The 26,001-nt window shown below is 36.8% G+C and overlaps 3 protein-coding genes across 3 annotated transcripts; 1 reads left to right on the top strand and 2 right to left on the bottom strand.

Annotated features, from left to right (window-relative positions):
* Nucleotides 1-3,670: 3,670 nt before the first annotated feature.
* Nucleotides 3,671-5,948, bottom strand: LOC127628807 (small nuclear ribonucleoprotein G). The gene is made up of 4 exons (XM_052105714.1): nt 5,796-5,948; nt 5,535-5,557; nt 5,129-5,253; nt 3,671-4,502 (listed from the first exon to the last, which is right to left on the bottom strand). Exons 1-4 carry the CDS (start codon nt 5,825-5,827, stop codon nt 4,452-4,454), a joined length of 231 nt encoding a protein of 76 aa, XP_051961674.1. The 5' UTR covers nt 5,828-5,948; the 3' UTR covers nt 3,671-4,451.
* Nucleotides 5,949-8,095: 2,147 nt separating this feature from the next.
* On the bottom strand, nt 8,096-12,499 carry LOC127628806 (zinc finger protein 135-like). The gene is made up of 2 exons (XM_052105713.1): nt 12,336-12,499; nt 8,096-11,256 (listed from the first exon to the last, which is right to left on the bottom strand). Exons 1-2 carry the CDS (start codon nt 12,389-12,391, stop codon nt 9,828-9,830), a joined length of 1,485 nt encoding a protein of 494 aa, XP_051961673.1. The 5' UTR covers nt 12,392-12,499; the 3' UTR covers nt 8,096-9,827.
* Nucleotides 12,500-13,141: 642 nt separating this feature from the next.
* LOC127628730 (coenzyme Q-binding protein COQ10 homolog A, mitochondrial-like) lies at nt 13,142-25,975 on the top strand. Its single transcript, XM_052105568.1, has 5 exons — nt 13,142-13,561; nt 18,596-18,742; nt 22,025-22,217; nt 22,360-22,461; nt 22,830-25,975. Exons 1-5 carry the CDS (start codon nt 13,422-13,424, stop codon nt 22,995-22,997), a joined length of 750 nt encoding a protein of 249 aa, XP_051961528.1. The 5' UTR covers nt 13,142-13,421; the 3' UTR covers nt 22,998-25,975.
* The last annotated feature ends 26 nt before the right edge of the window (nt 25,976-26,001 follow it).

The following is a 26,001-nucleotide window of genomic DNA, read 5'->3' as shown; positions in this document are numbered from 1 at the left end:
ATTTATTCATTTGGCAGACGCTTTATCCAAAGCAACTTACAAAAGAGGAATACATTATAAGCTGAATCATCTTAAGGAGACAGTGGTAAGAAAAGTGCTGTATTACAAAGATTCACTAGCATCACAATTGTAGTATCCAAGACAGGTTAGAGAGCAAAAAGAATATTTATATTATATGCATATATTTTTATTATTATCATTAAAAGTGGACATGTTATGTGCTCATAGCCATTTTGAAGACATACAGTGGAGTGAATCTGCTTCACAGATGGAGTTTGGAAAGTCAGTCTACCAACGTGGTACAGTGAAACCGAAAGTCTGGGAAATTGTTTTGGTGCCTCTTTGTGTTGGTACAACAAGGCTTCACTCATTAGCAACCGCAGGCTTCTGGTGGGAACGTAGCTCTGCAGAAATTATTTTAGGTATGCTGGAGCAGACTGTTCTGTATGCCAGCATCAGAGCCTTGAATTTGATAAGTGCATCAACCGGCAGCCAGTCAAAAGAGACAAGGAGTGGTGTAACATGTCCTCTCTTTGGTTCATTAAAGACCAGACGTGCTGCTGCATTCTGGATCATATGCAGGGGCCTAATTGGGCATGCAGGGAGGCCAGCAATGAGAGCATTACATTAGTCCATTCTAGTTATGACAAGTGACTGAACAAGAAGTCGTGTGGCATGTACAGAGAGGAAGGGTCTTATTTTCCTGATATTGTAGTGTAAATCTACATGATACTTTTGTCTTTGAGATGTGGTTTGTGTGGCAGAATGATCCACCCCTCTGGCTCGTCATCATCGCCCTGCCTCTTAGGGCTGCCCTTCAGCCATGCTCATGATGGGAGTTGGGCAGGAGAGCGAGATGGTGCATAATTAATAAGCCTCGTTCTGACAGCAGTGAATGAAGCACACCTGTGAATAATGCTTCATCATCGCTGTCTTTAAAACACAGAGCACACCTCTTCTCGGGGAGCTGGCTTCAAATCTCCATGTGTGCACACACTGGCATCTTTGCATGCCCAGGACCAGAGCTGGGAGGGTTCGGATGAGTGGACGTGCCACCAGACCCGCTCCTTGGACCCCCGGAAGGATTAAGTGAGTTGCCGGTCCAGAACTGCACAGGGACTCCCTGCTGCAGCAAAAGGGTAAGTGGCATTTAATAAGCATTTACCCTGTGGCTGGCTGAGGCTGTCATATTAATTAGAGGAGAGGGAGAGCTGGCCCGTTGAGGTATCCTCAACATCCACTCCGACCGTAGGGCCTGGTTGAGGAAGTACCCTCCGGCTCTGAATTCCATGGTTGGATATGAGTGTGGGATCCACCCCGCCACTTAGTGCCGCCCATAGGCTCACGAAGGGAGTTGGGCTGGAGAGCGAGAAGAGGTGCATAATTAATAAGCCTCGTTCTGACAGCGGTGGTTGAAGCACACCTGATGTGAAGAGCTGAGAGGGGTTGGATGAGTTGATGTGCCGCCGGACCCGCACCTCGGACAGATTGAGTCACCAGGGGAGAACTGCACACGTCATGGCCGATGGGCTAGAGGCCATGACACTTTATTTTCCCCTTTTATGGACATTTTACATGTATTATTATTTCCAATAAATGCCTCTACGAGGCTTGACGCCACACCCACTGTGTCTGTCTCTTGCTCACCCCACCACATCTGTGAAATTGAGTTGGTTATTGATGGTTACACCTAGATTTCTGACCATTTTGGAAGGCTTTACTGTAGTTGAACCTAGCTGAACGATGAGGGTTGGCTGGAAAGGCGAGGAGACACATCTTTTCCATGAGCACTTAACACGTCCACTTTTAATGATGATAAAAATATATGTATGTATTATAAATATTCTTTTTGCTCTTTAACCTGTCTTAGATTCTACAATTGTGATGCTAGCGAATCTTTGTAATACAGTACTTTTCTTACCACTGTCTCCTTAAGATGATTAGCTTATAATGTATTCCTCTTTTGTAAGTCGCTTTGGATAAAAGCGTCTGCCAAATGAATAAATGTATTTGTCCCAAATTGAAATTTATTCACTTATTGGACCATTATTGAAAAACTTTTGATGTAATAACCTTGAACGAATCTGAAAATGATTAATAAGTATTTTGTTTCAAAATAAATGATAATTTTAGGGATTGTCACCACTGGGTTAAGTTGCAAGTGGTGTTCCTTCATCTAGGCCAAGATGTCTGCCAAACAGGCTGAGATTCGAGCAGTCACAGTGGTGTCGTTGGGATGGAAAGACAAGTACAGCTGTGTGTCATCAGCGAAGCAGTGGTAAAAGAACCCATGTACCTAAATGATGGGTCCCAGTCAGGGCTGGATTGGTAATCTGGCATACCGGGCATTTTCCCATTGGGCCATCACACTTTGGGGCCAATTAAGGGGCAGACTGGACATTGAGAGAACTGGGCGGGCTGGCAGCGAACTGGGCCGCGATAAGCTGAAATGAGCCACCGCGTTTTGCAGAACGGGCCACAAAACGGCGCCGCTACATGCCTAAGTGGCAGTGATATGCAGAAAGAGAACCCCCCCAACAACTTTTGGGCCAGATTCAACGTAAAAAAAAACAGGCCAATTTCTTTTCCCAGTGATGTTGTGTATATAAAGAGATGTGGCCCAAGCACTGAGCCCTGAGGTACCCCAGTAAGTAGCTGATGTGACTTGAACACCTCACCTCTCAGATTTGTTATGAATTTTTTTTTTCAAAGTGGGCTCACATTGACTGATCCAATCACAATTGAAATTAATTTGTTTATTGAATACATCTGTTATTAAGTGTCATTTAACTTAACAGGAATTGTTGCACCCTTTTCTGAAGTGTTTATTTTGAATAAGCATTATCTTAATTGGGAACACTTAATAATAAGGTTCCATTCATTAACATTATGTATCATAAACATAAAATTAGCAATTATTTTTACAGGATTTATTAATATTTGTTAACGTTAGTTAATAAGATACAATTGTTCATTATTAGTTCACAGTGCATTATCTAATGTTAACAAATACAACTTTTGAATAAAAAAATGAACCAAGATTAATAAAAGTTGTATAAAGTTCATTGTTAGTTCATGCTAACTAATATTAACAAATAGAACATTATTGTAGTGTTTGTTACTCAAAAAAAGCGTCTTGCTGTCTCAAAAGTATTTGACTACAGTACATGTTAAAACTGTGCATACATTTTGCACTATAACTATAGCCCCAATACATACACTGTAATCCCAGTGGGGGTCTTTATCCCACACGTGGGGTTAAAGGCCTGCTTTCTAACCTTTTTATTTTTTTTTTATAAAAATGTTATCAAAACAACCTTCCTTTATCTCTTTTCACATGTATTATATTGCTCCATCAGTATTCATTGAAAATGAACCTTTAGCCCCATTGTCCCCTGCGCTGCATGCATGTTTTGTTTCTCTTGTCTTCTGTATTGGATTTAATTGGTTCATACTACACCTTTTTTTCTTTTAAATGTAATTTGTTCACTGCCTTATTTCCCCAGGTAATCAAAAGTGTACAGTCTTATTCTATCATCTAATGGTTTACAGTAAAATATAACCATTAATGTTCAATTAGACAAATATTTATTTGTTTACATGAAAGGGAAATCTCATTTTTCAAATTCAGTTTATATATATTATAGTTTAAACAAAAGAAATTCAATATGCAGCTGAATTTTTTAATTGACCAGAAATTGAAAGATTAATGGTTTTAACAGATTCAAATAGCAGAGTCACTAAAAACTTGTTCATGTTAATATAAATCCAACTATTTAGCCCAAGACAGAGCATTTGAATAAAATGAATGGGAGACATTGAAATGCCCAGCCTTACAAGAAGAGCCAATCACTTTTCAGATACAGACATCACAAGTCTACTCGAGGAAGTCCATGCGCATTAGGTGGATAAATCAGAAGAAAAATATTTTTTGGGTAAATGGTATTTATGATATCATTGTTTTCAGATTGCAGTGCTGATTTAAAATGTTTCTTGATTGTAATCTTGACCAACCGTTTTGTAGATTTCAATCTTTCACTAGTAGATAGGAGCTGGACATTTATGCAGCTTATCCATAGAAAATAGCTGCCTGGGAGTGTTCTCAAGATGGCCGCCAAGTGGACTGACTTGCTTTAAAAGGGACTTTGTATAAATTAATATTCAACCATGATTACACCATAAATCCACTAAAATAGGAGTAAGATGTCAACCAAAAGGAAGACTTCGAGGAAATCTTATTTATTTTCCAAAATGCTTTATGAATTGTGTACACAATTTTCTACAGACATAGGAAAATATACATATAAAAAAACAGAACTGTTTCCAACACAATCAAGGATTCCTGTATTAAAAGACAGCTTTTGTTGCAAAAAGATAATACATGAGAAACCCATTTTTGCTCATTGGGACAAAAAGCAAAATACAAAACAGCAAGAAATTGGGAATCTCCCTCACACTCGTTCAAGAGCCTCCAACATAATTATACTGTTTCCTCTGATAACCTGCAGAGAAATAACAAAACAATATTGTAAAGATATGTGTATTTGCTTGTCATACACTTTTATCTGTGCAATGTTTTTATGGGTATCACATCAACCTGTTAATATTGATGAGGTAATGTTTAAACATTTCCACAGGAAAAAATATTTTCCCTTAATTTATGAACAGTATATTTCCGAGTCATTTTACAAAGCGAAGATGTAATCTGACAGATTAATAAGCAAGTAGTTTAGACACGATCAGTTCCATTGTTAATTAACGTCATACTGACGTTTGGAAAAGCAACAGTGTGCAGACTTTTGGCTCATTTAATATTTTAATATTTGTTTTGCACTTCAACATTAACATCCAGGGAAACACTTACTATAAGTGATGCATGCGGACATACAATTAAATGCTCCCCTTCTAATCACAAATGATCACAGGAGATACATCCAAGACAATACAAGAATAACCAAAATACTTATTCACGTTTCTCCATTCTTCTACAGAACTCTTGAAACTTACCATTGCAATAAATACAAATACAGTTAGCTGCTTGTTGCGTTCCTCATCTGTAAGTTGTTTAAACTCAAAAGCATACACTAAACTTTTATTGTAATATAAATGATGATACTTGAGTACTGACCACCATCCCAACAGTGTTCATTTGTCCTCCTGGAGCCATTTCAACACAGTCATCCACTACCATATTCATGAATGGGTCAAATCCACGCAAGACGCCTTGAACATGACGACCACCGTTCAGCCTTACTAAAAATGGAACAAAAAAAACAACAAAATCAAGCCTTTTCAAGCTGTTAAAATTTGGAATGCACAAAGACGCCAAGAACAGAGTTACAGTTATTCTGAACACAAATGTTTTTTTTTTTTTAATCTCTAAATAACACCGATACAGTATTCTGACTTTGTTCAGTTTATGTCCTAGATAAAGAATATCTTTTGAGCTAAAAATATTGATCAAATCATTTGCTTTTGCTTGCTGTAGTGCGGCTTAATTCTTAAGATTAACTAGTGCAATGTATTATACTCACGTGAAAGCTTCTTATCCATGAATCTAAAGGCAAGAAAAACAGCGGTTATATTATTAATGATTTAATACTACAATCTGATCATTTGAAATAGCAATGTAACAATAAAAGCCAACCACGTGTGATGTCATTAAATTAACAAAAAACGGCTGCTGTTATGAGGTAACTGTAGGAAACCCGGTCACTAGAGCATTATGCTCTTCAAATAAATCACGTTTAAAAGTGGCTTTTCACTGCAATTAATAAAAGGTTCGATATACTTACTTTTTCAGCTCGGGTGGATGTGCTTTGCTCATGTTTATTTCGTTAGATCAAATAGTTTTGTTCAACAAGATGAAACGTTTGAAACACGTTTCAAACGATGTAACAGCAGTGCGTGAAGTACAGGAAGTGACGTCACAACAGACCGCCGACTACAGAGGTGGACGACAATGATGCTGCATATGCGCACTTCTTCTTCTTCTTCTTCTTCTTCTTCTTCTTCTTCTTCTTCGTCTTCTTGTTAATGGCCGTTCACTCTTTAGGAGTATTACCGCCACCTACTGTATAGCTTACATGTGTGATGCATCTGTATTTTTTATTTTTTATTATTTTTATAATTATTCACCTTTATTAACCACCAGGTTGGGCAGAAGCACCACAATCCTCATACATTATATCCTGTGCTCTAGTCCTGTATTCTTTAAAACGGTTAAAGCAGCTCTATATGTCTGAGAATCTCTCAAACCTTTTCCCAAGAGGTCCGTGACATTTACTGGTCTATCCTTTATGTTATTAAAAAGACTACTGGGTTGAACATCATATTTATTACATTAAAAAAATACATGCTGTACAGTTTCTAAAACATCACATTCATCACACATAACATTTTCATGCTTCCCCATTATTACAAGTGTTGAATTTAATCCTGTCTGTCCCAGTCTTAATCTAGAAATCATTCCTCCTTTCTATACCTTATTTTCCTACTAATTTTGCAATATTATAATACCATCTCCCTGTGCTGCTATTTTCCCATCTTTGTTGCAATAAATTTACTAGTTTCTTTTTAATCACTGATTTTACCTCACTTCTCCCCAGGGGTACTTTAATATCCACCAAGTTTTTCTTAAATGCTTTTTTTTTGCTAACTTATCAGCTATTTCATTCCCTGCTATCCCAATGTGTGCCGGTATCCAATAAAAGTATACCGTTATACCCTCTGCTTTCAATCTGTACAATAATATAGATTTCCATCAGTAGATCTTCTCTTGTCAGTTCTTGTAGACATTATACTTTTAAGAGCTGATGACGAATCTGAACAAATTACAGTCCTAATTGGTTTAGTCTGTTCAATCCATTGTAGCCCTACTATTATAGCGATTAACTCTGTGGAATATACAGACAATTTATCAGTTATTCTAAGACTTATTTTTGTTTTAAAACTCAGATTATATACTCCTATACCAACTTTTTGATTAAATGGGCATATACACACTGTTTTATGTGTACGTTTGTCATTAGGGAGGTTTTAATGCAGAACAGTCGGTGCTAATGTGAATATGAGACATTTGAATGCACTGCAAGTCACTTTTCTGCCAAATGCATAAATGTGAATTTGAAAATGTTATATTAAATAATCCTCTGTTACATCTCCTAGGGGAAGAACACAACAAAGTAAAGGGAGTTGTGCTCCCCCTACAACCGTCAGGCCAAAAACCCAAGACATCAAGATCATAGATCCAATATTTGTTTTTATTGGAAGTAGATAATGTATTAAAGATATTGCAAAGTAGCACCTCTGGCAACCTTTGTGAATTTACAGTTCTGTAGGCGGACAATTATGGACAGTGATTCCGGTAAGAGAATCATGCACGGAGGAGGTATATCTTCATCAAACTTCTCTTTAATAATACTTGTCAGGCAGTAAGTGACATCCAGTTACAATCTCAAGATGGCAGGGAGAATTATAAAACGTCATCACGTTGTGTTGTGGTATTTGTTGCATGACCGCACAACATTAAACGATATATGGGAGAGCGCATCTGGAACTAGCTCTCGTATCAGTCTACTGGAAGTAGCAACTATGATATTAGTCCGTCAGAAACCGCTGCCTGTTTTCCGTTCCGGGACGGACTTTCTGACAAAAGATGTAAATATATGCAGAAGATAGGCCTATTTGGGCTTCAGGGTGACCCCTGGCCTAAAATAAACAAAACAACCTAGAAAGAAAAGGAGAAAATAACTAACCTGAAAGAAGGAATACAAATACAATTAAACTATCAAAACAGGATGAACAGTCAGATAAAACGGGTAGGTCACCCCTACAAAACTAGCTGCTTACAACACAGAGTCAACACTATTGCTGAAGAGCACAAATGCAAAGAACATCACAGTTCTTGAAACTCAAGGTGTTGGTCTGGCAGCTGGTGAGGAGTGTGGAGGAGTGCGACTGGCCCAAAGTCGCAACAACTTCATGCTCCCCATCAGCTGCCAGAACTGTAATAGTTTTTTGCATTTGTGATTTTCAGCAATAGTGTTGACACTGTGATTTAAGCAGCTAGTTTTGTAGGGGTGACCTACCCTTTTTATAAAATTAAATATTTGTTGCTAGTTCTGCTTTGAGTCACCTGAATGATTTGATGTATATTCCTTGAAGATCAGTCATTTCTGAACATGAGAAAATGCTTCTGGTTTTCTAGAGCATTTAAACAAAGTCCGCCTAGTGATTGATTTACTAAATCAAGGGTCATAAGATGTGCACAAATCATTTTTAATTTATCTAACCTGCAATCAAATTAAGAAGATACTAAATCTTATTTGTAATATATTTGGTCTGATAGCATAAAATAAAATCACATATCATATCATTAGGCTAATACCTCTAGAACTTAAAGGGATAGTTCACCCAAAAATGAAAATTCTCTCATTATTCACTTACCCTGATGCCATCCCAGATGTTTAGGACTTTCTCTCTTCAGCGAACACAAACGAAGATGTTTAGAAAAATATTTCAGCTCTGTATATATACCAGGCTGCTGGCAATTTAACGGTCCAAAAGGCAGCATAAAAGTAATCCACACGACTCATTGACAATCAATTAATGTCTTCTGAAGCAAATTGATAGGTTGGGCCAGTGGTGGCTCAGCGGTTAAGGCTCTGGGTTCAAGCCCCTGCAATGTCAAGATACCACTGCTGGGCCCTTGAGCAAGGCCCTTGACCCTATCTGCTCCAGGGGCGCTGTTTCATGGCTGACCCAGCTTAGTTGAACTGCATTTCATTGGCTCTGTACCTGTACTCTGCACAATGACAATAAATTTGAATCTTAATAAGAAACAAATTGATAATTTAAACTTTAAACTGTTGCTTCCACCCAGCGCTGTATCGCCAGTAGCCTAATGGAACCAGTTTACTTATTTTATAAGGACCTACAGGGTTTCAACATTTTTCAAAAAATCTTAATTCGTGTTCTGCTGAATAAAGAAAGTCATACACATCTGGGATGGTAGCAGAGTAGATGACTAATGAGATTATTTTCATTTTGGTGTGAATTATTCCTTTAATATATTGTACTTTTGACAGATTTTCAAAGTATACTTCGGTTGTCTGCGTTGCTAATCAGAATTCGCACAGTGTCGGCGCATGTTCCTGCCGTTTATTGTACTAAAAGAATATCACAAGGCAGTGGTACTGCACATGCAAACGCATTTGCATTCTATATTCTTTGAAGAGCAACACGGTTGACCGTTTGCGTTTCGAAACGCGGAAAAAAGAAGTATACCCAGGCCTTTAGTCACCATTCGCTTTCATTGTATGAAAAAACCTATGCAATTCAAATAAATGATGACTGAGACACATAGTGCCAAACATCTTAAGTGTTTCAAGGAAGAATGTCATACAGGTTTAGAACAACACAAAAGTTATTAAATTATTTTACAGAATTTTTATTTTTGGGTGAAATATCCCCTTCGGAATAACACAACTGAAATATTTCATCTGCCAAATCTTGCAGATCTACAGATATTATATCCCCCAACTTGACAGCAACAAGCACATTAAATTTTTCTGGTATCATGTTTCAGGAAGCCATTGGCCAAAAATAAGTAATACAAAATAAAAATCAGTTTCGCTGTTTGCCATTTGCTTTTGTAAAAACATTAATCCAAATTATGTGTTCAGCTGAAGTGGTTTTCCCTCTTAAGAACCTGCATCAAAATAAAAGCACAGTCATACAAAGCAAAATATGCCTGAGAAATCTGATGTTCCTGATGTAGCACCTGTATGGTCTGATTTTCATGCCCTAACAAGGTGGACAATCTCTTACTCATCTTCATGGTATTTTTTGTCACGTAGCAGATGTTTCTGGCAGTGCTCTAGAAAAGTGTCCAGAGCCAAAAAAGCCTCCGCACATGGGACACAGTGATAAACATTCTTTTCTTCTGGAATCTGAGAGAGAGGTATCCCACATGTACACACACTACAGCGCTTGCATGTGTCGACTGCTGGATGAATGCTTTCATGGGATTTTAGAGTAGCTTGGGTTCTAAAAACCTCTTCACATGATGCACAAGGGTACCTGCTATCTTCATCATTACCAGTAACCTTATCAGTTTCCTCCTCCTTGCTATCCTTCAAAACTGGCTGACTTTTTGTCCTTGGTCTGCCTCTTCCTCGACATTTACCTTCTTTGGGGGATTTGGACTCCTTGGAAGGTTTGAAACCTTTAGCTGCATTTGAGATGCCATGTTTGCCAGGTCTGGAAGCTTTAGTCGATTTGGCGCTGAGGGCAAGGTGGGCCTGATGGTGATTGCTATATTGCTGGAAATGCTCCAAGAGCGTCAAATGGTGCAGGAAGACTTTTCCGCAATGGAGGCATAGAAACGTCTCACTTTTATGCCTTCCTCTGGTGGCTTTCACAACGTTCCTCTGCGATTTCCTCACCATGGTCTCCCGCCGGTGTTCCTTTTTCCTGTGCAGGTACAGTAGTGACGTTTGGGGGAAGTCCTTGTCACAGGAACGGCATGGAAACGTTGTATCTGAGGGGAGATCTTTCTTCTTCAACTTTTTCGGTGAATGGAAATTGCGCAGGTGGTTGGAAAGACCTGCAGGAGATTTGAATGTTCTGGGACACAAAGTGCATGCGGAAAGAGACGAGCTGGTGCAGGCTGGTGATGGAGGCGAGGAGGCGTGGGAAGGTGTTGGTGCTGCATCTGGAGGAGAAATAGTGAGGGCTTTTGGGATGAGGGGGCTGGGCTGACACCCTCTGGCCTGCTGGTGGTACAGGAACTCCTGTTTGTGGCTGAATGTCAGGCCACATGGCATGCATGCATAGGGACTGTTATCATAATTAAAGTCTTGCTCTTCATTGCCATGTGGACCCGATGGCTCTGTCCCGCAGGTCTGGCATGGTGAACTCCACTGAGGTTTCCCTCTGCACTCCTGGCACATGGAGGAAGCACTAGGGCATTTGTGTAACTGCAAACTAGAGAGTAAAGTAAACCTTTGGTCACAGTGTTGACAGCGATGGAGCTTTTGGAGTGCATGATCTCTTTTTTGGTGACTGACAAGGCCGCTCAGGTCGGAGAATGTCTGGCTGCAGTCTTTGCAGATGAAGGAAGATCTCTTGAAGGGTTTTGCTCTGTGCTTAAAGCCAGTGATCAATTGAGCAAGTTTTGATAAGGTTTCCAGTGCGCGTCTAGGCCTAACAGAGGTCCGTTCACCTCTGCAAGCCACTGAATCCATATTCTCACTAGGACACAAAAAAAAAAGATTGTACATTTATGCAATTAATTCCATATCATTTGTATAATTATGCAATCTCCATTGTATTATAGTTGGGCATTGTAATAAAATTAAAATGTTAATGTTGACCAAATTTCTGAAGCTCCAAAAAGCACATAAAGACAGCATAAAAGTAATTCATACAACAACAGAGGTTTAATCTGTTTAATCCAATAGCGGTCCAATGAGACTGCAATGTCAAGCTTTATAGTGAAAAGGAAGTTACATTTTGGACTGTTTTCACCCAAAACTGGTAGGATCGCTTCATAAGACATTGATTAAACCACTGAAGTCGTATGGATTACATTCATACTGCCTTTATGTGCTTCTTGGAACTTGAAAGTTTTGTCACCATTCACTTGCATTGTATGGACCTAAAGAGCGGAGATGCTCTTCTTAAAAAAACGTTGTGTTCTGCGGAAGAAAGAAAGTGTTTGCTTCTGGGTTGGCATGAGGGTGATTAGATGATGTGAGAATTTTCATTTTGGGTTGAACTATTCCTTTAAAACAGTATTTTGCTAACTCATTATCAATGATTATGCATGCAGGTTTAAACACATTCACCAACAGACTACAAAGAATAGTTGTACTTTTAAAAAATTGTCACACTGCTGGATCATTTTAAATGAAGGAACTGTTTTTTTTTTATTTTAAATAAGTTGAAAAACAAAAGAAATGGTGACCTCACTTTCCCTTCTACATTCCTCAAACATTCTTAAACTAAAACCTTAATGCTGATTAAGCTGACTTTATATTGACATATTGTGCATCATCTAACCAGTTACTAAATTACATTTCCAGTTATGTTCTCTCGTTACGTTTTAAAAGCTTCACCTGGTGATATTTGTGATTTGAGGTTACTGAAAATTAAAGGCTGTAAATTGTAATGCAAAAACGAGTAATTGCATGGTCAGCATCTCATTCATAGTTAATTACTCATTTGAAATTCAGCTCTTTATAACAATCACACACCTAAAATAGATTAACTCAATACTGAAACTGGTAGTTAGCTAGCTGCCTTGCAATGCTACTGGCATGACAACTCACCTATTGGAGGACTTTGCATTGGACAAAATGGGGTTCTCGCTCATTGATGTGGCCATTTAAAACAAACGTTTACAGAACAAAGACCGCACGAAACGTTCAGGCTAGACTCATCTTGAGTTTTACTTTAAGTTTCACTCCCATGCGTTGATACTGAACTTACTTAAGGCAATATGAAGAACTACAAAACCCATCATCCTATTTTTATGCGTTTCCCATGAGCTACACCCAAAGGTCATTTGCTTGTCTTTCAACTGAAATTGACATTTTATGAAACTAGGAAACAACTAAACAGTAAAATTAAAATTGCATGCACATTTAAGACACTGGGTTATTTTTTTATTTTTTTATTTATTTTTAGAGCATTTATGAACGTAACATCACACTGTTACGTTCATAAATGCGCGGGTATAAATCGGTAACTTATGTAAACCACACGCAAATCTAAACGCGTTTGTATTATAATTAATAATTTGTGATTATTGTGAGCAGCGTGGGAGCGAAAGACTTTTATTTTGAAGTTTAAAGCAGTGACACGTTTCTTTGCTGGGGGCTCAACAAAGGGACTTCGCTCAATAGCACTCCCAACTGATGTGGAGTGATATAACAACACTGTTATTTATAATATTAATGTCTGTGCATTCCTGTCAAGGGTATTTATTTACATCATAACACATCATCATTTTGAATATAATTAAGACAGAATGCGCAATTTTACTATTTAAATTGTAATATTTGAAATTTCTGTGACCGTTCGTCCTCCTCCGGTCCAGTTGGCGGCAGCTGCACCTGTCCCAACTGTACCCGAACAGAACAGTGTGTCCTAAACACCGGTAGCAGCTTATCACAGCCTCACCGGTTTAACCTCGAACGGGTTGGACGAAATCGCTGGAGAAAGGACCATTGTTGCACTAGTAGATCATCTAGAAGTACTGATAAGCACAACGGCGATTTGGTCGTTGAAGACCAGTCGACTCATTCGAATCGCGATGACAGTCGGCGCATGTTCATTATTGTGATACACCGAGTCATTTATCGGTTTGGTCGAGTGACATAAATTATATTCGGATTATTCGGCTCTATTATTTGATGGCAGTGTCAGGGGGAGCCCGACGGATGCCGATGGGTGTGCGGACATTCAGTGAGTTTCTGGAAATAGCGACGGGTGGTTCGTGTCGATCCAGCAGCCCGTATAAAAACAAAGAGAGAATACAACAGTGGCCCATCAGGTAAAGAGCACATTTACATCAGAATCACTGATAAACCACTGAATTATGGATACGTCTTTTAAATGGGCTTTTTATTGAGTGATTTACATTTTCATTGAGTGAAAGCCGCTGTTACAATTACTATTGTAAATACATATATTAATTTGGGATGTCCATCAAATTATGTAAACAACTTTCAGATTGTACTGTCATTTAATTTGGAGTTTCCACCGTTTTATTGTAATAACCATTAATTTAGTATTAGTTACTATTACCATGGTATATTTACTGCATTAAATGTATGTGGAATGTCCAATTAAATAGTGTAAAAAGCTTTCAGATTAGTTGTTGTTTTAATTATTTTTATAGTGGTCAAATTTCCACTGTTTTATTGCAATATCAATTGCTTAGTAACTGTGTTATTTTGACATAAACTACCATATTTTCTGTCAAAATACCACAGTTACTGCAGTTGTTACTGTAAAAATCATTAATATATGCGGAATGTACATCAATCAAATAATGTAAAAAGAAATCTGATACTTTTTGACATTTTATGGTGTTACTGTCAAGTTTCTATTGTATTGCAGTATCAGCTAATTTAGTAATAGCAACTAGGGATGCACCGATACCGGTATTAGAATCAGGTCCGATACCACACTGATGTACTCTTACTTGTAAAAATGCTCTGATACCATCTGACATACGAATGTCATTACGTAAACATTCAGCGCACAGATTAAAATCACGTGCGATTATTTAACAGCAAAAGCTGCGATTTAATGAGATAAATAGAAGAGATCCTTGGCTCATACACGGAAAACAATATAATGAGCATCGCATAATCTGTTTGTAGCAGACGACAGCAGGTAGACCGCTAATTCACTTTTTAGCACCAGTCATATACAGACTACATATTTATTTAATTAAATATCAGCCTTTTGTGGTTGAATAATCACTGTGATGCATGTAGCGACCGGCTTTTCTGGATTGGAATCTGCCATTATAACATGGTATGACGGACCCGAGTGTGGTATCGGACCCGATTATGAAGCCGGTATCGGTATCGGTGCATCCCTAGTTGCTATTACTAAATTAGTTGATACTGCAATACAATACAATAGAAACTTGACAGTAAAACAATAAAATGTCAAAAAGTATCAGAGCTCCTTGGTCTAACAACACAGAAACACTTCAAAATAAAAGATCTGCCAAAACAAAAAGTCATTTTAAATGAAAAAAGTTTGACAGAAATAGATCACTATTGTATAGTTATGTAATATTCGCTGTTATACTACTACTACTGCTACTAATAATAAATCAGTAGTAACTGTAATATATTTAAGCAATATCTCACATCTGTGATGCTCCATTATGCAGCACTTTATTTGACAAAAATAACTCCAATGTTGTATTTAGGATTGTGCTGTGAGGTTCTGTATAAATCACTTAATTTGATAAAACATAATACAATTTCATGTTGAGAATTAATTTGAATACTTTCAGTTGATTAAAGTTCTTATTTATGTATTTATGTAAACACAATTTTATTGATAAAATTGAAGTAAACTACTAAAATTTAGTTCAGAAAAAAACAACAACCAGGTATCGGGGTCGGTGGTGCAAGTTAAAAAAAAAGTATCTATACTTGTTCTCGTTCTCAAACAAAATGGTATCGGGACATCCCTAATAGCATCTATGGTATTTTGATTACCATATTTTCTGTCAAAACACCATAGCTTCTGCAGTTGTTCAAGTAAACATTATTAGTTTATGTATAATGTCCAATTAAATAATGTTAATAGCTTTCAGATTATTTTTGTTGCTTTATTTATTTTTTGTTTGTTTGTTTTTTAGTGGTGAAATTTCAGCACTTAGGTTGAAGTCAATAAAACTAATTGTTTTAATCTCTCCACAGATTTAATTTGAGCAAACTTTGACATCTACTTTGTGCATGGCATGAGTAATTTTTCCAACAATTGTTTACAGACAGATTGTTTCACATTTAATTAACTATATCACAGTTCCTGTGGGTCAGAAGTTTGCATACACTAAATTAACTGTGCCTTTAAGCAGATTGGAATATTCCAGAAAATGATGTCAAGCCTTTAGGCAATTAGCTTCTGATAGGCTAATTTGAGTCAATTGGAGGTGTACCTGTGGATGTATTTTAAGGCCTACCTTTAAACTCAGTGCCTCTTTGCTTGATGTCATGGAAAAATCAAAAGAAATCAGCCAAGAAACCAAACACAGAAATGTTTTTTGTGGACCTCCTCAAGTCTGGTTCATCCTTGGGAGCAATTTCCAAATGCCTGAAGGTACCACGCTTCATCTGTACAAACAATAGTACGCAAGAATAAACACCATGGGACCACACCGCCATCATACCGCTCAGGAAGAAGATGCATTCTGTCTCCTAGATATGAATGTAGTTTGGTGTGAAAAGTGCAAATCAATCCCAGAACAACAGCAAAGGACCTTGTGAAGATGCTGGAGGAAACAGGCAGACGAGTATCTATATCCACAGTAATATGAGTCCTATATCGACATAACCTGAAAGACTACTCAGCGAGGAAGAAGCCACTGCTCCAAAACCACCATAAAAAAAGCCAGACTACAGTTTTTAAGTGCATATGGGGACAAAGATCTTAATTTAACTGTTTGGCCGTATTGACCATCATTATGTTTGGAGGAAAAAGGGTGAAGAGTGAAATCCAGGACCATGTTTAGCATAGTTCTGTGATAAGAAATATCTTAAATATCTTTCACAAAACAAAACAATATCCTACTTGATAGTATTATGTCATTGTATCATCAACTTTCCAAAACTCAACAAAACTGCACAGAACTACCTTGAGTTAAATGTTAGGAGATGCAGTGTTCTTACAGAGACAGTCACCATGTTTTAAGAGACACTTACATTTTTTCAAAACTTATTCAAAGTGACTCACAAATGAGAAAAATTATATTGATATCAATTATGTGCATTGTGCAAGTGTAGGACATAGGATGATTTTAATTTGAGATTTCTGTGTTTTGCAGTATTAATATTTAATTTTAAAATAATGATTTTTTTAGTTTGATGTATGCAACGTTTACTTTTGGCCCATTGCCCTCAATCAAGTTTGATTTATGGCCCTTCATAGGAAAAGGTTTGGGCACCTCTGGTCTGGAGGGATGGGAAAAACATTTCCAGCTTGATTTATTGCGAGAAGCTTGTGGAAAGCTAACCAAAACATTTGACCCAAGTTAAACAATTTAAAGGCAATGCTACCAAATACAAACCAAGTGTATGTAAACTTCTGACCCACTGGGAATGTGATGAAAGAAATAAAACTGAAATAATTAATTCTCTCACTATTATTCTGACATTTCACATTCTTAAAATAAAGTAGTGATCCTAACTGACCTAAGACGGTGAATGTTTTCTACGATTAAATGTCAAGAAATTGTGAAAAACTGAGTTTAAATGTATTTGGCTAAGGTGTATGTAAACCTCTGACTTCAATTGTACTATACTACAGTTATAGCAGTTACTAATGTAAAATCATAAATGTATTTATTATACTAATATAAGCATTTTATTTGTTTTTATAGCAGTCAAATGTCCATTGTTTTATTGCAATAATTATTTTAGTAATAGTAACTATGGTATTTTGACAAACTATTTTCTGTCAAAATACAATAATTACTGCAGTTGTTACATAAAAAATCCTATATTTAAGTGGAATGTCCAATTAAATAATGTAAAAAGCATTCAGATTATTTTTGTAATTTTATTGTTGTTTTTTATAGTTGTCAAATTTCCACTGTTTTATTGTAATATTACTTTAGTAATAGTAACTTTGTTATTTTGATGAAACTACCACCATAGTTGATTAAGTTATTAACGAAAACACTGTAAAATCAATAGCCTATCAAATAATACATGAATAATCAAAATAACAATGAATCAGAAAGCTGGTTTGAGCTGTTGTAATTTATTAAGATTTTACAATAATAACAGTAACTGTAGTAACTATGGTATTTTGGCGGCAACTGGAAGCCATTGTGTCACTCTTAAAGTGCTTAAAGGAATATTTAATTTTGTTTAATTCAAGTTAAACTTAATAAACAGTATTTGTGGCTCAATGTTGATTACCACAACAATTTATTTCGACTAGTCTCTCCTTTTCGTTAAAAGAAGCAAAACTCTGGATTACATTGAGGCACTTACAATGGAAGTGAATCCGTAACAGTTAAAATTAAAAATTTATTTTTTAATTAATGTTAAAATACTGTTTTAAAATTATAGCCACAAGTCGTAAACAGTATACATGGTAAAATGATTTTATTTTGATAAAATCGCTTGCTAACCTTTTCTGTGTAAAGTTAACCAATCTTAAATTGGTGGCCTTGGCAATGTAATGCTGTAAACCCTAAAATAGTTGTAAAAAAAATTATTTAAATAACTCTACAGCTAAAATAATACAATAATTATTGTTAAAACTTAAGTGCATTCATAAAATTATAAGCTTAACATTTCTGTATTCAAACCCTCCAAAAATATGCCCCTTTCACTTCCATTGTAAGTACCTCACTCTAACTTCAATTTGTGCTTTTTTTTTTCTTCTTTCTTTCTTTTTTAAGAAAAGGAAGGATGGGTCGAAATCATTTTTTGTGGTAATCAACATTATGCCACTAATGCTGTTGATTGAGCTTAACTTGTATTGAATGTGGAATATTCCTTTAAATTGACATCAGCAATACCAAATAAATGTAAATCACATAAATCACGAGGCCAGCATGGCTTATGTGTAGATGTCTAGTTTCTTCTACCGTGTTCAATGAAGTACTTACACTAACAAAACACCTTTGAGAATAATGCAAATTCCATGGCACATTATTGTCTTAATCATACCTTGGTAACACCATAGTACTTTTTTTGTAATGGTGTAGACTATTCATTTCTATTGGAGATTTACTTTTGTAAAATCAATGATTTTCTGAACATCTCTGCTAAAAGTATTTTGTATTTGAAAGGAGTGTACTTTTATGTCATTTGTCCTCTGTCAGACACTTGTCCTCCTGTGGGATCTTGATGACTCGCTCTCCTCGCGTTCTTTGTCTCTCTGAAGTAGATTTGACTCCCTCTCATCACACAAGATCTTTCATCAGCTTTACCAATAAGAGAAAAGAGTATTCAGAGAGGAGAATACTAGGGTAAGTTCAGTTCAGTTGTGCCCTTCCCTGCCTAATTGTAGGGCAGTTTAAGATTACAAATGCCCCCAGGATCTGATTCCAAACAATAACCTCCTCTTCTTTCTTCATGGGAGATGAAATAATACCCGTGATAATACAGCAACAAGCATGTTACATGTATCTTTTATCTGTTCACCTATTATTATTCAACCACCTTATGTTCGGATCAGTCACAACAATTAAATAGTAAGAAAACATAATGCGAAATACTTTACAGGCAAAAATAGCGGCCTTGTGTAGTGATTTTACTAAATAAATGCCTTACATATACAGATCAATGTCAATATGAACTATATATGAACTGGATATATGGCTCAAGAGATTTAGCTCAGGATGTACACCGGCAGCCTAAAGTTTGGAATAATGTACAGAATTTGCTGTTTTGGAAGGAAATTGGTACTTTAATTCACCAAAGTAGCATTCAACTGATCACAAAGTACAGTCAGGACATTACTGATGTAAAAAATAGCACTATCACTATATTAATAAAGTAATTTTTGATCAAATCTAGACAGACCCCATTTCCAGCAGCCATCCCTCCAACACTTTATCCTTGAGTAATCATGCTAAATTACTAATTTGGTACTAGAAAATCAATTGCCATTATAACAAACACAGTTGAAAGCTATTTGATTCATTAAAAGAAGCTTATCATTGTCTTTGTGTTTGTTTTTGAGTTGCCACAGTATGCAATAGACTGGCATGACATAAGGTCAATATTAGGTCAAAAATGCCAACATTGAAAAATGTTCTCTAGAAACTCATCAGTCAATCATTGTTTTGAGGAATGAAGTTTATTCAATGCTTGAAATTGCCAAAAAACTGAAAATTTCATACAAAGGTGTTCACTACAGTCCTCAAAGACAAAGGACAACTGGCTCTAACAAGGACAGAAAGAGATGTGGAAGACCAGATGTACAATTAAATAAGAGGATAAGTACATCAGAGTCTCTAGTTTGAGAAATAGACGCCTCGCATGTCCTCAGCTGACAGCTTCATTGAATTCTACCCGCTCAACACCAGTTTCATGTACAACAGTAAAGAGAAGACTCAGGAAGCCTTATGGGAAGAATTGCAAAGACAAAGCCACTTTTGAAAAATAAAAACAAAAAGAAAAAGGTTAGAGTGGGCAAAGAAACACAGACATTGGACAACAGATAATTGGAAAAGAGTGTTATGGATCTTTTCCCAATTTAGTTTTTGTGGGATCAGCTAGACCAGGGGTCCCCAAACTTTTTTCTATGAGGGCCACATCATTTTTCCTTTCTATAATGGAGGGCCGTAGTCTAACAGAAAATGGCATGGGCCGGAGTGATTTATTGTGGAGATTTTATTATGATTTTAAATGGATTTACAGTATTATGCCTCCTAATGCTAGATTAATTTATTATTTATGCACCATCAAGTGATATATAGCCTATTAAAAGAGCATTATTACTATCGTAATGACATTTTTTCATATTCATTGCTATTGAAATCAAATTATTTACTTACTCATGCGTATTAGGCTAATCAGTGTGAACTATGGGCTTGTTTCTGCCTGGTGAGAAGTCCAATGTCAGGTTCCATTCCAGTCACAGCCAGTCTCAAAGACTGATGCAAATGTTCATCAGTGAGTCTTGATCTCATCGGATTTTTCATCAGTTTCATGCGTGAAATGGTTTGCTCACAGATATACGTGCTGCCAAAAAGTGTGTAAATCTTCATTGCATTCCTTCTGATGTTTGGGTAGGTCTCGTTAGGGAGGGCAGTATATTATTCAATGAGACTGTTGGGCTTAAACGCGTCTTTCAGAACATCACAGTTCTGTAACTCAGCCAACTCAAACTGATAAGAAGGCAGGGCTTCGTCAATGTCAGCAGCAAAAGGGTTCTGAAAAAGGCGGATTTCTTTAGCGTGGACATACAGCTCACGGAATCGCACATCAAACTCCGCCTTCAGCATTTCCAGCGCTTCCACTGACTTTTCAGCTGGGAATGGGACCACTGGTTTCTCAGCTGAGAGGCTTTGGGTAACAGGGAGATGGGTGAAGTCTTGCTTTTGCACTTGTCCCACAAGCAGTGCTAGTTTCACCTCAAATGCTTTGTGGGAATACATGTCACATATTAGTTTCCCCTTGCCTTGGAGCTGCACGTTGAGGCCATTCAACATTTCTGTCACATCTGTTAAAAAGCGAGGTCCCATTTCCATTTTGTGTCGATCAGTTCTGGGACAGTTTTGCCCTTTGTCAGAAGAAAAACATTGATTTCGGGTAGCAGCTCGTAAAACGCCTCAAAACTCTGCCCGGCTTAACCATCGGACTTCTGTGTGGTAAAGCAATTTTCTTGCTGGATCGCGTGCACCCGCTCGATCACGATGAAACGTTAATCCGGGTGAATCTAACAAATAATTTGGCTACTTTAATAATTATAACTAAGGGAAATTTTATTTTGAAAGCCAATATGTATTATCAAATACAAATATGATATGATTAAAACATATTTAAAATTAAATTGTAAAAATATTTCTCTGCATGGCATTGTTCAGAGGGCCGGTCCAAATGTGGGGGCGGGCCGTATTCGGCCCGCGGGCCGTAGTTTGGGGACCCCTGAGCTAGACTGTAAGGTGTGTGAGAAGTGTCCGACAAGACAGCCACATCTATGGCAAGTGCTACAGGAAGTGTTGGGTGAAATGTCACCTGAGTATCTGGACAAACTGACAGCTAGAATGCCAAGGATCTGCAAAGCTGTCATTGCTGCAAATGGAGGATTTTTTGATGAGAATTCTTTGAAGTAGTTTAAGAAGTTCTGAACATTTTTATTAAATTTTAATAGTAATTTGTAACGTTATTAATGTCCTGACTATACATTGTGATCAGTTGAATGCCACTTTGTGAATAAAAGTACCAATTTCTTTCCATAAGAGCAAAATCTGTACATTATTCCAAACATTTGGCCGCCAGTGTACCATCTATTTTATGCGCATTATATTATCTACCTCGTTGCAACCCTGAATGACAACTCTTATCTGTATATATCCCATGTGTGTATTTATAGTTAATTTGAGAGAATGTTTGTATATACTGTCTGTTTGTACTCAACTTCAACTTTCAACTTAAGGGATCATTCACACCAATGAACGATTGTGTTTTAGTGTCCATGCGCTAAACACACACACATTCGGTGTGAATGGCCCCTAACGCTGCACATATGCGATGCAGCTTAATTCTGAAATTTCAAAGATTTACCTGTCCTCTGGTTTAAGGTACTCAATGCAAGAAATGTATGATGTAGTTGCCAATGTGGATGACTACAAACACTTTGTACCATGGTGCAAAAAGTCACAAACCATCATGAAGAGGGCCGGTCACGCCAAAGCGCATTTGGAAGTGGGCTTCTCTCCTGTTGTTGAACGATACACTTCTATGATAAGCCATGTCCGTCCCCATCTCGTCAAAGTAAGTTTTCCTTTGTCCTTTACTACCTGAATGTCTTCAATATACCTCTAACATAAGTTTGCACCATTTGTGCCCTGACACTTCTGTTCTTGACGGATAAATCTAAATGAATTGTACCCTTGTTTTTGCTGTTCCACATCAGGCGGTGTGTTCGGATGGTAAACTCTTCAATCACTTAGAAACAATATGGCGATTTAGTCCTGGAATTCCTGGTTACCCTCGCACATGCACAGTAGACTTCTCTGTAAGTACAGTGTACAAAATTTTGTTTCCAATTGACCCTGCTTTTGGTTACTGTTGCCAATGTTATTCCAAGGCGTTCCATTTTTAAACTTAAACTATCCTTGCACAAAAGACTTCACAAGCCCATGTCAACACTAATAATGATTAGTGTGGATGTGGCCTTAGACATTGCCAAGAGCAAAAGCTTGTCAAACAATACACAAGTGGGCAACAGTTACTAAGGTAGGATTGGTCAGCAACGTTTTAGGCTTAGCAAAGGGTTATTTCCTGTAATTTAAGTAAATTTGTCATGTATGTAATATCTTTTTTTTTTTTCATCTATCACTTTCTCTTATCTTCCATCCTGGATGCCTTTGGCTGCTTCCAAAGGTCTCGTTCGAATTCCGTTCATTGATACATTCACAGTTAGCGACTGTGTTTTTCGACGAAGTGGTGAAACAGATGGTGGCCGCGTTTGAGCGAAGAGCATGCAAACTGTACGGGCCCGAGACGAGAATACCCCGAGAGCTCATGTTTCACGAGGTCCACCAAACGTGAGGTTCACCATCAAGCTGCTTTAATAGGTGCATCTGTGTGTGGATGTGTGCATGTTCACTTGGACTCATCTGAATCTGGAACTCCATAACTATCTCGCAGCCAACTCTTAAGACGGTTATTCTATAAGATCTCTGGTTTTCATTACATTGGAATGGGACAATACATCCCATGTTCCTCCAGACAATATTTACAAAACATCTGAAGTGTTACATCTTAAAATGTGAGACTAAAGATAGATTTGTCCAAAGCCTTCTCTATGTAACCACCATTTTTTTGACTGTGAATGACTATTTATCATATTATTGTAGCTCTGACTTGTCAGATTTGAAAGTTGAGAGACGGGTGTAATATTTAGAGGATATTGCAAAAATGTGTTTATATGCACCATTTCATTATAGTTACATCCTATTACTCCTCCTGTCCTGCTGTGGGTTTGTTGGGGCCAAATTTGGTGAAATTATTGCTGAAACTTTAAAAACGATCTTGACATAAATAGGGAATAGAAGGAATTCAAAATGCTTGTAGGTTTTCATCAATATGCTCACAATGACCTACGTGACTCACACTGCACTGATTAATAATATTCAAGTGAAACTCTTGTGACTGTACACATAACTGTAAATAGTATGAACATGGATTGCCTCCTCTATACAGTTGGGCGAATCTCAAAGAAATATCATATTTCACAAAATCAAAAAACAAAGCCTATATTTAGAACTGTTAAGATTTATTTTGTATCGTGACAGTGTTTTCATGACTATTTAGCTCATTCGTACTTTAGAGTTGTAAGAAAGATACTTTACAATTTAAATATATGTTTGTTTTTCACATGAATTATTTCGGATTTCAGTAGACTATTGACAGTTGGTGGAGGGGGGTTTGATTGCGTTTAGTTGTCGTGAAAATCACGAAAATTACTAGGTCTTTAAAATAGGCTTCATTGTCTTTATGCTAAATAGTATTTCTGTTTGGAGTGAAATATTACGTTTACGTGAGATCAACCCAGTTCGAGTGGCATCCAACATTAAAAACCCTGCACCCAACCTGCATATTTATTATTTTTATTTAGAACTAGTTAATTGTAATGAAGGTATATTTAACATGCTTTTGCTTTCTTTGGATGCGTTCATGCAAACTCAGGGCTGTAGAGAGATTTGAACAAATTTAAGAATCCCTATAGTGATACAGTGTTCCCAGTTTGTGCCTGTTCATGTAGGAAGTGCAAAGAACGTGCCATTTGTGTTTAAGTGACATTTATCTGTTCAAACTCAAGCATTCATGTATTCTGATTTCTCAAAATCTTCAGAGATTGCTGTAAGTTGGCAGCATACTGGACACAAGCGTAGTGAACTTTTTTTTTTTTGGCTTGAAGGTTATGTTTTTATTTTTAGCTGTTTTTCAATGCCTTGTGTAAGTTTTCATGGCATTTATAAACTACTTAAAGTAACATTCAGTTGAAATGTAATTTGTCGCGTGCAAGTGTTGAGATTTGACCGATAAATTATTTGTGCTGTCAAACAAATGTTTGTCTTACGAAGTCTTCCATGAAAACAATCAGTAGATTTATTGAGTGTACCACAAAAAGAGACTTCGTTTTGCATTTTAAATTGTAGGTTGAACAACTTTGACTAAGAACCAAAGAGATGACCGCTACTGCTTAAAAGTTAGAAGAGCAGTTTTAGGAATTAATCCTTTTCAAAATGAATGCTATCTGACAAGTAGTCCATTCATGCTCTTGTACTTTGTCAGCAGGCCTGTCATCAGTGTTAAATTACATTGCACAAGCATTTCTTTTAATTTGAGAATCTATAGACCTTTTCAAACAAATCCTTTGTGACCGTTTTACTTGAACTGCTGGGAACAACTGGTATGATTTGATGTGAACGTGGCATTGATTTATTCCCTCAATCCTCCTCAATTATCTGGATCAGTTTCATTCAAAAGCTTATTCTAGCATTGCCCGACTTTTGTTCAACACAAGAACTGTTTGTTAATGTCCAAATCGAGGACATATTTGAACACTTGGGGAGACAGACGTCTTGCAGTTTCAACGAGCAATGAAAATGAGCTTGTGGTATGTGCGTCATGTGACATGTCATGTATTTATAACCATATGAAACTAGGCTACAGTTTCTTCAATATGGTGCCCTGACCTGAGGGTCTTCGTTTAGATATTTACAGAAAAGCATTCATCGGTCTATAAACATTATCCAGTTTAAAAACAGTGACCAGATTTGGATCAAATTGAGATGGCTAATCCATACATATTCTTCACCATGACAATATCAAATTACATGCACACAACTTTTTAAATTAAGGTCTAAATTTTGGTTTAGCCTTCCAAAAAAAGAGGTTTGTACATGCTGATTAGCTGTGGTGATTTTGCTGTTGTTTGACTGCTTATATCAAGTATTGTCTAGAATTGTGTTTATTTGGATATGCAAAGATATAAACGATAATGGAATTTCATTTAAGTGGATATTTTCTGAATACATGACAAATAATAATAAATAAAAGCAAATGCCAGTGGACTTATTCTGATTTCTAGAAACAAGAATGTAGTTTTAAAAGAAAAGTTTTGGGGTCAATACAAGATAAGCTCAATCAGCAGCATTTGTGGCATAATCTTGATTATAACAGAAATAATGTGAACTCGTTCCTCTTATATAAAACAAAAAGACAAAAACCACAGTTACGGTAACACGCTTACAGTAAAAGTGAATGGGTCCAGTTCATAAACATTAAAATACATGGTTTCAAAAGTATAGCCACAAGAAGTAAACTTTATAAATGTGATAAATCACATGATTGGATTACACTAAAATTATGTTAGCACATATGTTTACATCATACATTTATATACATCATTAATAATTTTTATATACATCATTAATAATTTTTAAAGTAATTTTCACTGTAAGTGCCTTACTGTAATCACGTCACAAATGTTTTGTTGTAATCAACATAATCCCACAAAGGGGTTAACTGGGCTTAACTTGTATTG

The sequence above is a fragment of the Xyrauchen texanus genome, chromosome 35, assembly GCF_025860055.1.
Source record: "Xyrauchen texanus isolate HMW12.3.18 chromosome 35, RBS_HiC_50CHRs, whole genome shotgun sequence".
NCBI lineage: Eukaryota > Metazoa > Chordata > Actinopteri > Cypriniformes > Catostomidae > Xyrauchen > Xyrauchen texanus.
Note: the sequence above shows the minus strand (reverse complement) of the source record. Positions and strands in the feature narration are given on the sequence as shown.